Consider the following 18320-nt stretch of genomic DNA (forward strand, 5'->3'; position numbering starts at 1 on the left):
CACAAAACACTTTGAATCTTCATTCCCCAATCAGCCAGACTGGAGGAGCTGTTACACTGCACTGCAGCTTCTCCACCCATGAACAGCCCACCCACGTCTTCCCTGATAAACAGGATAGCAGGAGAGGAGAGAGAACTACACATGAGTCCCATCCTGACAAAGTCAATGTTTGCCAGACGTAGACACCCAAACACTAGGTAGCCTTCTCAGGCTCTCCACAGTTTTGACAGATTTTCCAGATGTAGCTCATTATATTTCTCCTGCCTGGTCCTGCAGTTTCTGTAATTACACAGGAAATAAAGCAGGACTACCAAATGCAACCAGTGTTAGAATAAACTAATACTTAATTTTTTCCCAACATACTGTTCTTCAAGGCACATTAATAATTTATCTGTTACAAACTACTCCTAGCATAGCCATCTTCTTTTTTTAAAATTAAGCCTTTTAGAAGCTAGAATAAGAAAGTACTTGAACTCAGAAACTTTATTTGCTAAACTACGAGTTTAACCATTTCCTTCAGTAAACTGTTTATGCACACTTCACTCTATTTGCAATGGTTATGGACTTCTGAAACAAATACACTGAGATGCAGATAAACTCAAGTATCACAAACTATATATTTCAAATTGAATAAAAGATACTCATATTTGATATTGGCTTATCTGTAATCCCTATAACATGTACACACACACACTTTTTATCTTACAACAAATCCTCTGACTAAAACTAACCTTGATCAAACATATTATGGTTTATCAATTCTCAGCAGCTTCTCACTGTTCCACTTCACTCATGAGAATAACTTAGCTAAAATATTTCATAACTTTATATTCAAACTAAATCTACGGTTACAGGAATCTTTTGGAAAGTGCAATGTGTGTAAAATGCACAGGAACTGGAGTTCTTCCTTAAAATGCTGTCAAACAGTAAACTAAAGAGTTCATAGATTTTGTTATGTCCTTATACTACAGTAACCTTTAGAAACTTCCTCTAAGTGTTATACCAACTCTATCCAGGGTTTCAGCTTGAAATTAAAAGATCAAACTATTTTTATGACTCACAATTGCAAATCTAAGAATAAACCAAACAACAGTGATTTACCTGCCTAGCATAGAACATGAAATAAAAGCACTGTTTTGTACAATATTAAAAATTAAAACATACACATCAGATTTTTAAAGGACTTTCAGATATGATTTCTTCTGTATACACATACACATTACACGTTTTCAGCTGATGAACAGAAACAGTATGTTAACTGAAATCGCCAGTGAATTAACCTTTAACATTCAAAATCTGTAATACTGAAAAACTATTTTATGTATGTACACATCAATTAATGACATAATTACACAATTCATATAAAGTGCATTTTTCCATTTATCTTTCTATATTTTTCCATTTTCATCACAAGTACAAGCATAGACAAGTCTCAGCTAGGATATCTTTCCCTAAAATAAAACACCTGATGAGGATGCTTGCTAAGTATTCCTTAAAAGGGAACTGTAAAGCTGTCAGTAAGGTTTGTGCCTTACCGTGAAGTTACGAAAGATATGAGGGGATCAGCCCACATGAAAAGCACTCCTCTTTTCTTTAAAAGTGGCCCTGGCAACTTGTTAAACAGACATTTAAAATTTGGAGGGAGCCTCTCAGAGGGTCACCAAGACTACAGGGTTGAAGAACATGACATAAGAAGAAAGGATGAAAGAATGAGGATCTGATCATAGCCAATGCCAAATGGGCAGTTTTTGAGAAGACAACTTGAAGGTTGCCCTTTTCACAAGGATACACAGTGAAAGGACAAAAGGCCATGAGCTACAAGCTGCTTTGGGGAAATTTTCTTTTGCCATAAGAAAAAACATAATTCTTTGCCATGAGAACAATTAAACAATGGAACAGGCTACCCAGAGAAGTGGTGGACTTCCCCTCACTACAGGTATTCATGTCTTAACTTAGCTTGGCAAGGACATGGACAACCCAATCTAAGGTGCTGCTTTCAGTAGAAGGTTGGCCCAAGTTATCTCCAAAGGTCTCTTACTAATCTCTGATTCGGTATGTGAAAATCTGCTGCTACTGCATTTTAAAACATTACCTGTCAGAAACATAGAAATCATTTAGAAAAAAAGAAAAAAATAACATCAGTTTATGCACAGCTGATTTGCTTCAACTCTGCACTGTTTCAATGTTAATGGAATTATATATGTATGTATGTTTATGCAGACTATTTTTCTGCATTTTTTCCTATGACGTAAAGTTGGCCAATATGTAAGTATACTTTGTGTATCTGCTAAAGTTAAGGAAATAAGGGGAAAATACTTTAAGTTTTATGTAACAAGCCATCTAAAATTGCCTTTCCTCAGGAAGTGGATTCAAAAGATCTTCAACTGCACTCAGGATGCAATGCTTACTAATTCCCAAATTTATCTAGAAAGCAAAGTATTATGATGCCTAGAACCTTCTCATCTATTAAAATCCAAACTGCTTGGCTCTGGTGGTAGTTCCCAGTTTCTCTGCTACAGAATTTCAGAAACAACTGCTGATCTGAGTGTCGGGACCACTACATTAAGAGTGCTCAACAAAAGCTTGATGTGCTTCTACTGTACACCAGGAGGCCTTTGATGAAGAAATAAAATGGAACTCCAGATAAAACTAGATGTACCAAGCAACTTTAAACCACTTTGATTTTTGATCTGCTAACACTTCGAAAAATAACACAACTAACTTTTCAGCTTTATTAACAAGCTATGATTCCTGCTTTTTAGCTTTTGATAAAGGGACTGTCAGCTCCCCCTCACCAAGGAAAAAGCTTAAAGGGTTACTTCCCTTATTCCACTCCATACACCTTATAGAGCTGACTTTTAAATATATATATTTTTATGAAGCTCATAAAAGATCTATTTCAAATCCTGATGAAGACTCCACAAAATCAAATCCACACAGCCCAACTGTTAAATAAGCCATGTTTATTACAAATATATTAATCTTGTCTTTACGCTAAGGTCCTCATTTTCATCTATACCAGAACCAATTACATTCTTCCCAAAATCATACTTGTAGGTTGTAAGGTCAGTTTTTGTACTACAGCTGTCGTAAGGGCCCTTCATTATTACTTAGTATTTCCAAGCTAATTCCCAAGTGCCTCAATGTCAGGTAAAACACCTACAGTAAGTGCAGCTCTACACAAAATCTATCCATTAGTTTACTACCTTTGAATGCTGGCTACCCAGGTTACTTTTGGAGATTAGGATACACTCCTGTTAGCCTGTACTTTGCAACTACCGATTCAAAATACCCCTACCAATTTGTTCTTTGAAAAGAATCACTACTAAGAGCTGTACATACAACTGACTCAACTTTCAGAGGGATCCTGAAATGGATTTAATCTGCATTCTTTGGATTTATGAGTCTACATTAAGAAACAGTCATCAGGAACAAAACCCTTTGCCAACAATTTAAAAAAATGAAAATAAAAAAGCACTACAGAACTAAGGTTACACCTTGTTTTAACCCACTTCCCAGCTATTCACCAAATAAAAGTAATTCCCTCTTTTTATTCAAATCAGCATAAAAAAGAGGGGATTTGGAAGTTTCACACAAGCACAGACACTTGCTTGGAATATCCTGCTTTCCACCTGTGGTTTATATCACAGGTATGTGTCTATGGTAAAGCCTGAAGTACTAAACACACTATGGGATATAACTGTTTTAAAATTATGTTAATAAGGACTTACTGTTTCCTGCTTTAAGGACATTCACCTACTTCTTTTTGTTTCAAAACTGCACTTGCTGCACTTAGTCAGCACCCATCCATAAGTAAAAGAGGGCAATTTCATGATTCTGCTCCCAGTTCAAATCATGTTGGCATGGAAGTGGATGCTGGACTGATAAAAACAGATCAGCTGTTCATAACCAAAAATCACTGGTTTAATACTTTAAAATAATTGTTAAATATTATTTTGATGCTTCCCATTATTTACTGTGAAATACTTATTATTCTATTTAGTTAGCATTTACTTTGCTCATACAATAGGTATTGTCACCAAAAGGGTAGACAGCAGTAGAGTTAGTGCTGTTAATAAAAAACAAAAAAAAAAAAAGAACCAAGCCAAACCAAACAAAAAAAACCCAAAAAAAACCCACCAGAAACATTATTTTGCATAAAGCTGTAGGGGCTGGGTGCAGAAAGCTTACAAGAGTATCATGTACAGTTCTTCATTATGTCCGCACTGACTTATGTCAAAAGTTGTTATATAAACGTGTCTATTCAAAGAGCATCAGTATTATTATTACAAAGCACTGTTTTTTTGGTTGAAAAATAAAGAAAAAAAATCAGGATATTGCTAATACCCATGCTCAGCCTTCGTAAGAACAGTGCTTCTTCTGTTTAGCTTTGCAACAAATAGATATATAAATGTCCAACTGGAGTCTCAATTACTTAAACCTGATAAAAACATCTAATGGCCGCTAAGATTTAAGTTGGTTACCCTATCAATTGAACATGTGAAAGCATATGTAGACTCTATAATAAATTTCTTGTGCTCCTTAACATTTTCATACTGCCTACCAAATTGCTGTCAAAACAGCACAAACACACCATAATATTCTCATCTTCACCTGCAGCAAACATCAGAAAGTAAAGTAACTCACTTGTACCATATGTTTCTGAGTATCTACTAAGCAATCTAAAATGCTTTTCTATCAACACCCTGACACATCCAACAGAACTTTTTCCTGCCTTGACACTAACACACTTTATACACACAAGGTCTGTCCTAGAGACTTAAAATGATATATTCTGCTCCTGAATTTTTCTTTACAACTGAAATGCACAGTTTAATCATTAACAAATTTAGCAGAGGTACATGGGAATACTGCCAATATGTGGGATTTGTACTCCTCTTGTAGTTCAGGCATCTTCCTGTAGCTGAAGTAATAATTACAGGAGAAAGACTCAGCGGTACAGAAGTCCAGCATATTTAATCCAACATAAACCTACAGCATTACTGTGTGTTTTCCACACACAGTTGCTTTCGCCCTGCTCTCTTTCAGTAGTGAACTGGGTCAGACAGCTTCTCCCAGATCAGTTCCCTAATCTGATTCATCATGCACCAAATAAAAGAAAGTGCCAGTGTAACAGATAAGAAAGGAATAAATGCCCAGGAAGCAAAGGCAAAAATAGCCCCATCTCTTTAAGCTGCCATAAATCCATACTTCCACTGTTCATAGCCCCACAGCATCTAGTAATTCTCCCTTCTTTCTACCTTTTTAAACTCAATGTTTTAACCTGAAATATGGACAATATAACTACTGTTGAAAAAATAATTTCTGTAACTGAGAACATATTTAACTGTCAACACAAATGGAAACTACCTTCCACAGGAATGAAATCATGTGTTCATCTTTATATATTTTTTTTAAATAAAATTTCTATGTAAAATGTGTTTCACTCTGGAGAACTCTTCTGAACTCCAGAAGCTTTGTAACTTGTGTTTCAAAACTTCCTGCAAGATAGTACAACCTGAGCTATTCACTGACACTTTAAACAAACCAACTAAATCCACACCCATGAAATTCTTAAATATTGTTTAAGATGTACTGAAAGACTGTCCTTTATGAGACTGCAGAAGTTTTAAACTTGACATTAAGCAGTTCTGGAATTGTTTATAACCAACAACATTCCTAAAATCACATGGCTTGTTATGCTGCAGAAAAGTATTATATGACTCATATGTTTGTTTTGTGTCTTTGCTTTTTCCCAGACAATAAACAGTTTGTAGTAACACAAAACAAACAAAAATCAGAGCAGCATACTTAAAAGTATCCTGCATACTGGATGCTTGTGATTAAAACTGGGTTTTAAATATTCCTTTTCTGACCAGTGCATTATGTCCCTATGGTTGTTCACGGGGTTGCTTTTAACTAAGAAAAGCAGTAACAGAAAACTTGGCTTTTCTATATATGAAATGGCTGCCTTTCCTCTCTTTTGGCTCATCTGCCATTAGCCTCCACTAGTCTCTTCATACAATGTTCATTACAAATCAGTGGTCATTACCAAAATTGCTGAGTACAAAACAAAACAGCCCCATCCCTTTAAGCTGCTGTAAGTCCATACTGCTTACATTTAGTGATACAGTTTTCATAAAACAATCACTCTGGATATATTGTCCAGTAATGAACTACAGCATTATGCTTAAACTGCCAAATCAGTTTTATATTAAGGTTAATGCAAATCTTCACACATGCATAACACAATACATCAGGGTGTCTGCAGACTCAAACTTCAGTAAATCAGTTGACATTATTCCTATTTAGGAGTTAACTCTGCAAACACTAAGATATGGTAAAAAACCCTTAAAGCAAGCTCATAATTCACTACATAATGCTTTAACACCCATAAAAATAACACAGTATGTGCACTTGCTGTACCTCTATAAGGTAATGCACCTTAATAACTATACACAAAGAAACCAGATGTTCGGCCACAGGAAAAGTAATCAAATTCCTAAAATCCAAAATAGTGCAATGACAAAAGTCAAGGCAATGAAATAAAAGAAAGCTCTGAAAGAAAGTACTAAGGACAAAGTCCTACAATCTCAGTTATTATACGAAATGAACAGCAATCCCCCTCCTTGTCTGAAAATGAATGATACTCAAGTGTTTACTACACAGAATTATTAGAAAATGAAATTCAAACACTGTTACAACCACTAGTATTTATAGTCATCATACACACTTGTTTTGGATAAGCCTTACAGGAAACACCCATAAAGATTATGTAGGAGGTTTTCATAGGATATGCTGGGGTCACAAACCGAGCAGAGAAACAACTAGCTGTCCTGGGTTCAGCAGCAGCAGTCATTTTTCTCCTTCTTAGAGGCTGAGAGTGCTGTGGTTTTGACTTTCAGCCTAGAAACAACACTGATAACACTGATGTTTTTAGTTGTTGCTAATGTTTGTTGCCAATGTTTTTGTTCTTGTAACGCTTACTCTGACCAAGGACTTTGAGTCTCATGCTCTGCCAGGGAGGAGGGGAAGCCGGAAGGAAGGAGAGACAGGACACCTGACCCAAACTAGCCAAGGAGGCATTCCATACCACAGCACATAATGCCCAGTATATAAACTGGGGGCAGTTACCCAGAAGGGCTAGATTGCTGCTCGGGTCAGGCTGGGTATTGGTCGGTGCATGGTGAGCAGTTGTATTCTCTTCCCTTCTTATTCTGCTTATCATTATTACTACTGGTGGTAGCAGCAGTGGTTTTGTGTTATACCTTAGTTACTGGACTGTTCTTATCTCAACCTGTGGAAGTTACATTCTTTTGATCTTCCTCCCCATCCCTCCGGGAGTGGGGGGAGGAAGGGGGAGAGTGAGCAAGTGGCTGCATGGTTCTGAGTTACCAGCTGGGCTTAAACTATGACACCACTTCACAAAAAAGTGGTTATTTTGCTTCTTGAAATAGCACTATTAAATTCTTGAAATACTCAAAGCAACAAATACAGGGCATCTTGCGAATGTATAGAGAAGTATGGCAACAACATTCACAGCACACAAAAACATAGAAAGGAATCAAAAAGTAAGAGTTTTGAACACTACTTTGATAGGGAAGTCTTAATTTCCTTTTAATATAAGGCTGGGAGGAGCCTACTTTCAGGAATAATTTCCACTGTTTGTATTTTATGCTACTAAAGCACATGCAGTGTTTGAAGGCAGACTTACCTCTACCAATGCCACAGTCAGAATATGTTCCATTTTTGAGTCTGAGAAAAGGGCATTCACTTGCGGAGACATTCCAATCAGTATGCAATTAGTAACAACAGATATTACGCTCATAATTTCAAAAGCCAGCTGAAAGAAAACACAAATATATTTCTACTTATGACATTATCTCTAATTTACCAGTCTTCAAATTGCTCTGGACAGCACTTCCCTCTTTGTTAAATCTTCAGAACTTCTATTATTTGAACTTTTTTATTTTCCTTCATCTTTTGAATTCTACAACTTAAGACTTAGCACTTAAGACTGGCAACTTAAGACTGGTTGCTTGGCAAGCAGTCCAGATTTCATCAGATTTAAGAACAGGAAAAGACAAGACCACAAGAAGGTCTGCAATGCCACAAAGATCACCTAGTAACCCTGAATTTCTCTCTAGCCTGATTTCTGCATGTTATAGTTTGCTGTAAAGAAGTTAAACCCTATTCTTCCACAATTCCCTAGGACTGTGAAGACCTTGAGAAGTTATTAAGAGACCATTAACACTTTACATGTAGGTAATGCCAAATCACCACCTGAATAATACGTAAAAATCTTAATGGAAAAAAAGGGGAGAGGAAAGCAGCCTTGTTCCCGATATCTTCATGACTCATAACCTCAACACATAGAAGTGTGTTACATGTTCTCATCTCACACTCATCTACATAATACTTGTAACACTTATCTAAAGTTGTATTACTGAACATGTATTTCCTCCAGGATGAAGGAAAAAATGCTAAATTCCTAGCAGGACTGTCAGTCCAAACACTCTCATTTTGGAGGCTTTGTCTGAAGGTTAAGTAATAGGAAAACGTAAGGATCAGACAGAATAACTTTTTAAAAAATCAATTACACAAGCTGAAATTTGTTATAAGACATATTTAAACACATGCAATTAAACACATCTAAGAAGCTCTTGCCTGAAGAGCTCCCACAGAATGTCAGAAAACATTACTACAGCATGACAATTACTTTTGCGGTATCACGGTTACTTATTCCAACATCTCCTCTGGAACAAGAAAGCCTGACACTGAATTGCAGCAATTTTCACAGCAAATTAGCAGAAGTAACCTTCTCCTTGACAACAAGCTGGTGACTCAGCTCACCTGATTCGAACAATTCCAGTACTCCCATAAAACTTTCAGCCAATGCTCTAACTTCCCACTTGAATCAAGTAACAAAATGTTTAAGTCATTATTTTTAATACAAAGTAATTATTTTCATACAAAACAAATGCACTTCTATTATTAAAAATCTACACTATAAAAAACCCAACATGACTGTAGAATCAATATTATAGCTTTTCAGTCTACTCCCTAGAATGAAATAAACTATACTTGTAAAACCAAATGCTATTACCACACCTGCAGCTACACCTGGGACTTATGACCACAGCCTCATTTATCTGATGGTCACATCACTGGTCAATTCCACTATGCCATCAAGATGCCGGCAATATAAATTCAGACTAAAAAAATGCATCAAATGTTTAAACACAGATTATAATTTATACACTTTAATGACTTGATAATAAAAGTTTTGTCCCGTAAGCTCCCTTCATTAAAACCTATGTATGTGTATAACGATTGCACAGAATATTCAGTCTGCATATTTTTGCAGTATATTTTATTTGAGGTTTCCCAATTTCATTTCTTCCATCTCCCATTCGTTTCATTTGGAACCAACATTTAAAACCCCACCAAATTATATGATCCACTTGTTTATTCCTCTGTCTCCATTACATACTAAAGCTGCTAACTAGAATATGGATTGTCTCCTAGAAATTTCCTCCAACCAACTTTGCACTCATTATGCCTGCTATTACAGAATGCTGAAATCTCTGGATGTGACTTGACACTATTCTTTTTGGAAAAAACTTTGGGTTTGGAGGAGTTTTACAGGGTTATTTTCATTCAGAATCAGGTTACTGACACAGCAGGCTTCAAACTAGCTGGTGCTAGCACGATTGCATAGGCAAGCAACCGACGACAGGAAATCCCTAACCTACTACTACTAGTGTGAAATGTTTAGATAAGCTACAGAGCTCAGGGTGTGCAGAAAGATCCAGACCCTGCTCACAGATCCAGGTTATTTTAAAATTAGTCTGCTTGAGTACAAGTAATCACAAAGGCATACAGCCAAGTATGGCTTAGGAATCCACATACTTACCTACCATTCTTCAATGTTTTTTAAACCCTTGTTCAGCTCCATGCTTCTGAGATTGCATCAAATGTTACCATTTCTAAAATATGTTGGCCGTAAATAGTACTAGGCAGTATCTGGATGCTTTGCTTTGTTGCAGTTGCAACAGGAGTACAATACACATACATACACAAACACTAAAGGCTTTGTTTTCTTTTCAAAGGCAACTGGAAGACATCTGGTCAAAAATCCTACCAAAAAAAAAAAAATCACTTGGACATACAGTTGGATAGATACTATCCTAAGGCATTGAAGAGAGCAAAGTACCTGCTAAACTTTAAAGTGGCAGAAAGGTCAAAAAGCTTAAACATGTTTCCTGAAACCTCTTTCAAATTATATGAATAGACAGACACAGAAATTACCTGCCAAACACCAATATTTGCTGTGGGCTCTGCAAATGGACGCTTGTAAACATTACACATCTTTAAGGCATCAGAATATATCTCGGTGATGTTGTTTAACACTGCAAAGACAGCTGCCAGTGGATAAACACATGAAAAAAGACTCACATAGCCAAACTGTAAGAACAACTCCAGGTAGTCATCAAAAGTTCCCTGAAAAACAAAGCAAAAATAAGAACAACTTTTATCCACAAAAAAACTGTGAAGAAACACAGAATTAGCAATATAGTTGTAAATGTGCTGCCTCATCCCAAATTAGTTGCTTGGAATAACTTAAAACTATTGAGATTGAGATTTTTTCTACGGAAACATTTTGTACAAACATTGAATTTTAGTAAGGTCACCTTTAGGGACACTTGTCCAGGATCACTCACTGGAGTAGCAGTCACACATTTGTTCCTGCTATCACTTTCTCAGACAACTGTTGCAAGCAGGGAGCAATCCTTCTGTGTTCCTCCTGCTGGTAACTGCACAATATTCCTTTCTTATTTCTTTGCCCAGTACCTACTGACTTTTAGAGTATGAAAATGAGTATTTCTTTTTCTCCTACTCAATTTATGATACTTTGCACAGAAAAAGGAGTCTGATGTGATGTTAAAGCAATTTCCAAGTCTGCCATTGTCAGCCACAGGAGCAGCACATGAACTATTTCATCAAGGGAACAAAATCAACAAAGAAATTCAGGGAGAAAATAAACTAGAAAAGAGAAGCAGAAAGTTTTAAAATATATATATTGCAAGATGGTTTTACAGTTTTAACTCAGTTAAAGACTAGAGATTTGAAAAGTGAGAGAGAAAGAGGACAAACAGCAGAATTAAATGTTAAAGGGAAGGAAAGAAAACAGAAGAGCCCGAAACACAGAATTCTGTCAAGACTCTTGCTCAACTCCTAATTTATTAAACATAGTCAAATGCTTTCCCCTTGTGACAAATTTAATTTTAGAAATACTCTTGGTTGCTGGCAGCTCACAGCTTGTAGACAGATCAGTGGTCTAATATCGTATATTCACAAGCACAGCACAATTAAAATCTTTAGACTGAAAGTAACACTAAGGCCTTGAGTACACAGTATCTTGAACTGAAACTGGGGCTAGCAGTGGACAACTCCAAGGCAAAGCTGTAACTCTACAACTGACCTGTTGGGTCCCAGGGGTAAACTATACAGGGCAGAACAGTTCAACAGGTGCAGATATATTGATCCAGCCCTGCACAAGAAGCACTGCACAATGTGACTTGGAGACAATGCACTGGCTTTTCATGTGCCAGCTGAGAATGAGAAGTCAGTTCAGGTGTGAGAGGTAGAACATACATTGTCAAGTACATCCATGCTTCATGCCAACACACAACTTTTGGAGCTCTCCTGGCCTATTTGCAGGCACAGTGCTAGATTGTGCTGACTTACCAGTTCAGACACTAACATGGGGATTTCTGCTGTGCTCTCCCTTGACAGACAGACATACTCTCTAAATCTATTTTCCTCCATCTAAAATGTTGGAAATACCAACCTTCCCTGAGGAAGGCAAGTGTTAGCATTTGTACAGTTTTCCAGTTGCAAAGGTAGTATTTCTTTTTCCTCTTCCCACTTCATGGCACTTTATGCAGGAAGAGAGGAATCTGATTTAGTAACACATTTCAAACTGCCTTACACAAAAGGTTCACTATCTACATATAATTCTTACTGTGTGAAAGTATAACTCATACAGTACTAAGACTCTTGTGACCATGCTTGCAGCATCTGATCAAGCAAGCTGTCAGTCAGTCTGTAAGGCCTTAGCATATACACTGATGTCTACTTTGTCAATTCCTTTAGAACTGCATGTAGTACATTGCAAAAATTTGTTAAATACTATTAAAATTAAGAGGTGGTTAGGAATGGAACTAGGAAGACAGCAAATGCCAAAGCTGTAGTTTCAAGAAGCAAGAGCTTCCAGCAGTAGTACTGGTTTGAAGAATTAGTCTCTTCTACCCCTCCGTTTCTGGCACCAACCAGGCGTAAGTGCACTCTCTCGGGCTATATTAATTGACAGTTTAAACTAGTATTACTGAAAAACCAAACTAAAGCAGACACAGTCTCCCCCTTCCCTATGCCAGGCTACTCATCATTGTAGCTTTCAAGCTACCCTTGGATATTAAAGGCATATTACGTAAGTACTTCTTCCAGTGATACAGGGTTAGGTAGTTCCAGATTCAGCTGTTCATTCCTATCCTTTATTCCAGTGTAACTGGAATCCTGCACTGTTTCGCTTGCTTGATCCGGCGCATCACAGAGCTGTATAAACAACACTACCAGCAAAACTGATGAAGCTGGAAATAAGCTGCCAGGCCAGACAGCCAGAAATATTTCAGGTTGCACTGGCTCATATCTTCGTCAACCACAACCCAGAAAAGTCTGAACTCTTTTACAGTAATAAAACATACACAATAGGTGCCCATTTCTTTCTCCAAGTTGACTTGTTCCGCTAATGACAGGTCTTTATCAATTTTCGGAGAACACAGGCGTTTCTTCATCCTCTTGTTATACCTCTTTTGGAGCCAGTAAGGAAGCAAGGACTCTGCCAACTGATTGAGGATCTGCGACGTTATCAGCAAAGTGGCCAAGCTCTTAAATTACAAACAAAAAACAAAACAAAAGATATTAAAATTAATAGAACTGTGATAAACCTATGATCATTTCTAATTTTGTGCATTTTAGTAACACTAAGTTGTTATACTGTGACAAAAGAGGGCCAGCCTAACAAAATTAGCAATGGCATATAAGAAGTATAGGTGTTCTAGACCCCATCAGAATCACAGAATAGTTAGTGTTGGAAACGACCTTCAGATAATCTAGTTCTAACCCCCCTGCCATGGGCAGGGACACCTCACACTAGACCATGTCGCTCAAGGCTCTGTCCAACCTGGCCTTGAACACTGCCAAGGATGGAGCATTTACCACTTCTTTGGGCAACCTGTTCCAGTGCCTCACTACCCTTATAGTAAAGAACTTCTTCCATTCATTGTTCTGTGCTGAAAACAACAACATAGAGTTAGATGTCCAAGCACTTCATGGATCTGGATATGTCTTGGAGACAGTACAGTATACCTTGAGGCATATTAAATGTCACAAATGTCATGTCTGGTACAGGTATGTCAATTGTTTTGCTAAAGCTCTCTTTAGAGAAGAGAGACGTTGAGTTAAAGATCTGCTGTTTTGTTCACTACATTTAAAGAAAAAAATGTCTTTTTCTTATACTTTATTTTCATGCATTTGAGTGCAAAAGATATTAACAAAGGAAAGCTGATGTAAAATACCAACTACAAATTATTTTTGGTTTTATTTACTCTCAGCTCCTCAAAGTAGTCATAAACTTGATCCTCAAGAGTACCTCATTAAGAGCACTAGAGAAAAAAAATGTTTTCTAACAAAAAGGGAAAGAAGGAGGAAATAAAAATTTTCCAGCCTCATCTGTGTGAGGGAATAATGAATTTTTTAGAAAACAGTTCCTCATTTAAACAAAGGGAAAAATTGCTCCATTCCAATTATGATTCTGCAACTGTGCCTGAGGAACTGAAATATGAAAGTTGGCTTTCTAAGAAAATACATATTAAATATATTGATTGTCAAGTTAATATTTTAGAAAAGCAATTAAAAACTGAAGTCCTGTTTCAGTCCTTTATTTTTCTAAATCTGTCAACATTCTGAAGATGTTCCTGAAACTCACCTGCCTCAAAAGATGCATATCAAACAGCACAAAGGCAATGTAGAAGAGAGATGCAAAACAATTTAAGAAGTTGAACTGCAAACAAAAATCTGTTATTAGTACTTAAGCAAAAGTTCAAATGCAGAATATCATCTAACTTAACCTGACTAACAGTTTCCATGCACACATTCATTAAAATTTTCAATTATGGTCTTATTCAGATTTTCATTTGACAAGCTTAATGCTTTTCTAAAGCACGGTGTACAAAGACAATTAAAATTCAATTCTGAAATGTGGACATTAAAAAAACACGTCATCTTCTACTTAACTTCCATCTTTTGGCAGTTTCCTCACAGATAATACAATAAAAGGGATGCGCTAATCTTTATTTAGGATAAAGATTTTTTTTCAGACAAATATTTTATTAAAATATGTGTTGGATGACAGATCTCTCAACACATACAACTGTTCTTCAATATATATTAGTTAAGCTTTATATTTAATTGCTTCAAGAGGATTTATGACCAAGAGATATTTCCCTGCTTCTAAAATGAGACATAATCACAATATTGTACATCTGACAAATCATAATCAAGCTCCGAAGTTTATATATACTTATACTGCATACTTACCACTAAAACTTTCAGAATTAAATGATTTTGATATGAAGATTCCAGCCTGTGATTTTCTAAAATACCAACAAGATTATTGGTTAGTAAACAGCAGAAGCACTTACCATATACCAGACATTGTTATACAAAGAGTAAACAGACACTTTTCCTCTATCTCAAAATCACTTAACTAAGAGTTTTTGGGGAATAGTTCCTCAAGCACTTTGTGGCAGAAAGAATTTATACCATATCAGTATCTCTCTTGACATGTCAAGCTTATCTGATGCACAATATTCATATTTTTAGATACAACTTCAGTCCTTTTTCTACTGCAAAGGTTTTTCCTTTTATATCTTTCTTCCTCAGAAGAGCTGTTTTATAACAGAAAAAACATCCATCATTCTCAATACTTAATAAAATGTGCCTAGTTATTGATTGTTCTCTGGCTGAAAATCAACACAAAACTAATTGAAATACATTGAATCAAATCTGGTATTGATTTTCATAAACCCAGTAAATGCTCACAGAAATACTCCCTTCCATCTCCAAGGGATTCAGATCAGACCCTAAGCTCTAAAGCAAAACTAGAGTACATGAAGTTCAACAGCTGCATTATTCATTCTAAATCCAAGATTTTTCAGTTCATTTCAAATAAACTATTGGCAGCTAATGTTTGAGGAAGGCTGGTTACTAGGGGGGAAGAAAGGGAAGAGAATGGGAGATTTCCCATTTCTCTTTGCTATTTTGTCAGACTGTACCTTTAAAGCTTTGGCTGAGCAGTAACTGAGAAGGCAGCACACAAGCAAGAGCTGTGTCAACAAGGCGAAAGGAGACATCTTCACCTCCAGACCTTCCTCAGGACACAACAGCAGAGTTCTACTCTGACAGGGGCATGAAGGTGGACCCGACACATGGAAGATGCACTCAAGTGACTAAATGCAATTTTTACTTTCAGCTTTCACTAAATGACCAGGTCTCATGATAAACAAGTATGCTTAAAATTACCCCACACAGTTTCCTACGCTTTGTCAGTCTAGCTGTTTTAAGTCAGATATTAGCTGCCAGGTAACAGGGGAGGTAGGACAGCCAGGTAAGCTCTTCATCCTATTTGCAGCATGGCAGCATAAACACATTGGATAGTTGTCAGTGTACTGAGTTACATAAATACTGTTGCTACTGAATATGAAATATCAGCTTAAACTCCAAAAATCTAGGTTAAAAAAATCCTTGGGTTACCTCTTAAAAACATTTTAGCCTACCTGGTCAACACAACTGGGCATTTTGCATAAAGCCTTTTTCTTCCAGTATAGTGGAAGAAAAAAAAAATAAACTACATCAACTGAAACCTAGATATGAATTTAAAAGTCCTTACTTAAATATAAACCTTGAACAGTCATAAACAAATCAAGAGATTACTTGCTTTTTGCTGCTGTCAAGTATAACTTGCTGAGCAAATAATTTCCGTGTGCAAAAACAATTCACAGTTTAACACCTCTTTTTATTCTGACTTCTGCATAAATCTCCCTTTTGCTTAATCTTTCTTAGGTTAATTTTCTGGGTGTCCAGCTTTAGTAACCTGGATTCTGTACTGTAAACGTATGACACACTGAGCTACACAAACCAGTTAATTCCCTATTAGCCTCACCTATTACCTATGTGACTGCACATGCCTATAGAAGTGCTAAAATTCAAAGTAAACACTAACATTTCATTACCCTTATGTTAGGTTACAAAACATAACACCCAATCTGTTAAGTCACACACACAAGGGAAAAAAAGCAATCTATTATAACACTCCATCTCTTCTGAGTGCCCAGAGGAAACACTCTCATATGACATTTAGTTGGTGGTTTTAGACTTCATTCCACTATCTCAATGCCTCCATTCTCTGGACAGATAAATCAGTAGACTAAGATGTACTCAGCAAACCCAGGCTACAGGTGCAACTGCCAGTCCTCTGGTCATCCACCTCTGAGCTCATCTCAGTAAAACTGATATTTAATTTTGCTATCAATACAGCCAAATAAAGAGCTAAATGGAAAGGGGATTTCTGCAGCAAAGACAGAGAGAGGCTGAGGAGGAAGGCAGAATCACTTCTGATGGCATGCTAGGCTTAAACCAAATTAAACCAAACGTGAAACTACAGTTTCAGAACACTCAATTATAAGTTAAAATGGCCATCTCTTCTACCCCACAGCAAAAAATCTACTTCTGAAAATTTCATTAGCATCCCATTGAACAAGAACTCAAAGTAATGTATTCTACAAAGAAACTAATTCTAAACATCTGTGATTCCAACTTTAAGGAAGAAAACAACTTTCTTACCCCACGATGTTAAGAATTCAGCAGCATACCGATAGATACGGTTCATAATTTCAATCACAACAGCATATATGATACTTGGCACAAAGAGCATCAAGCTGCTGAAGTTAGAGTCATTCTCCTCATGATAATCCAGAGCCCACTCTTCCAAATCAAAGTAAATCATCATCACATACAGTGAGAAGTAGAGGCAAAAGCACACAAATGGTAAGGACACCAGATAAATCCGTAGCTGTCTCTTAATACTTGAGTACACTGGCTCCTCCCTCCCAGTGATGGGATTAATACCCAGGACGCCATGGAAGCCTGGTCTTGGTTCTTCAAACTGGCGTTTCATCAGCAGCGTCCCCCAGCGGTATGTCATGGTGGCACAAATCCGCTTCCAAACTTCCAGCATCACAGTGGACCAGAGCAGGTTGAATATGGCAAACATCACGTATTTGTCAAAGTCTTCCCATGCAAACACATAATAAGGAATCCCAATAACAGCCATTGGAATCAAAGCAAATGTGAAATACTCTAAGAAGGCAAAGTAGAGTGCAATGGTTTCACCGAAGTAGCTGCGTATCTCATCTGCAGAGAAAAATGAATCAATCAAGACTACATTTAACATAGATGTCAGTATAATATAAAACTTGACTTTACATGAACCCCTTGGCACATTTTTTTTCTAAATAACACAGTGTACATTATATACCTTTTTATTCTGCCTTCTCCCCTGTTCCAAAACCTCAGAAGGTTATCTGAATTATTATTTTTTTGTTACATATACACACATACAGAAACATATATGTACATATAATCACATGGCAGGGAATTCAGGCATCTCAGTACTTACCATATCAACATCAAATATATGAGGCAGGGAGAGAAACCAAAAGCAGTCTTGCAAATAGCACCTACCACTGAATTGCTAGGATGTCACAGAAAACATTTTGGTATCACGAAAACCAAACTTTACAACAAGTGACATCTAACTTCTGAAGCTTGTCACTGGCATATATATACTTGGGAAACAAATTTGTTCCAGCCCACTCATGGCCAAAAAGGACTAGTTGTGCTTTGCCAGCTCTCAAGGAACTAAAGGAATAGCTGGAAAAGTATACTGAAATCTTAAACATGTCAGATAGTAGAGCCAGGCTGAGACATTCCCTTCAGCAGACAACTGATACATGAAATACACACTGGTTGTACTCACCAAGGTTGTCTGCCTAGTCATTACAAAGACTTGAAAAGTGGATGCTAATGGATACATTTCACAACAGATGTATTACCTCCAAGGAGGCCAAGATGTCATCTATCTTACTACTAATAAAAAAATGTAGGAGTATTATCCAACACAATCTAGACATGGCATC

General features: G+C 36.8%; 1 protein-coding gene across 10 annotated transcripts in view; it reads right to left on the minus strand.

Annotated features, from left to right (window-relative positions):
* Positions 1 to 18320, minus strand: part of ANO10 (anoctamin 10) — a 139771-nt gene that overhangs the window by 88201 nt on the left and 33250 nt on the right. For all 10 annotated transcript variants that reach the window (XR_004081104.1, XM_031052511.1, XM_005152855.3 and 7 more), the window contains exons 6-11: positions 16966 to 17535; positions 14662 to 14717; positions 14051 to 14125; positions 12768 to 12950; positions 10312 to 10503; positions 7715 to 7843 (exon numbers count right to left, since the gene is read on the minus strand). Coding sequence is in view for 9 of the 10 variants with exons in the window: in XM_031052511.1 (XP_030908371.1) it covers positions 7715 to 7843; positions 10312 to 10503; positions 12768 to 12950; positions 14051 to 14125; positions 14662 to 14717; positions 16966 to 17535 (1205 nt within the window). In the remaining variant the exon portion in view is untranslated. The remainder of the gene's footprint in view (positions 1 to 7714; positions 7844 to 10311; positions 10504 to 12767; positions 12951 to 14050; positions 14126 to 14661; positions 14718 to 16965; positions 17536 to 18320) is intronic.

Source organism: Melopsittacus undulatus, chromosome 1 (assembly GCF_012275295.1).
Source record: "Melopsittacus undulatus isolate bMelUnd1 chromosome 1, bMelUnd1.mat.Z, whole genome shotgun sequence".
In the NCBI taxonomy this organism is placed as follows: domain Eukaryota; kingdom Metazoa; phylum Chordata; class Aves; order Psittaciformes; family Psittaculidae; genus Melopsittacus; species Melopsittacus undulatus.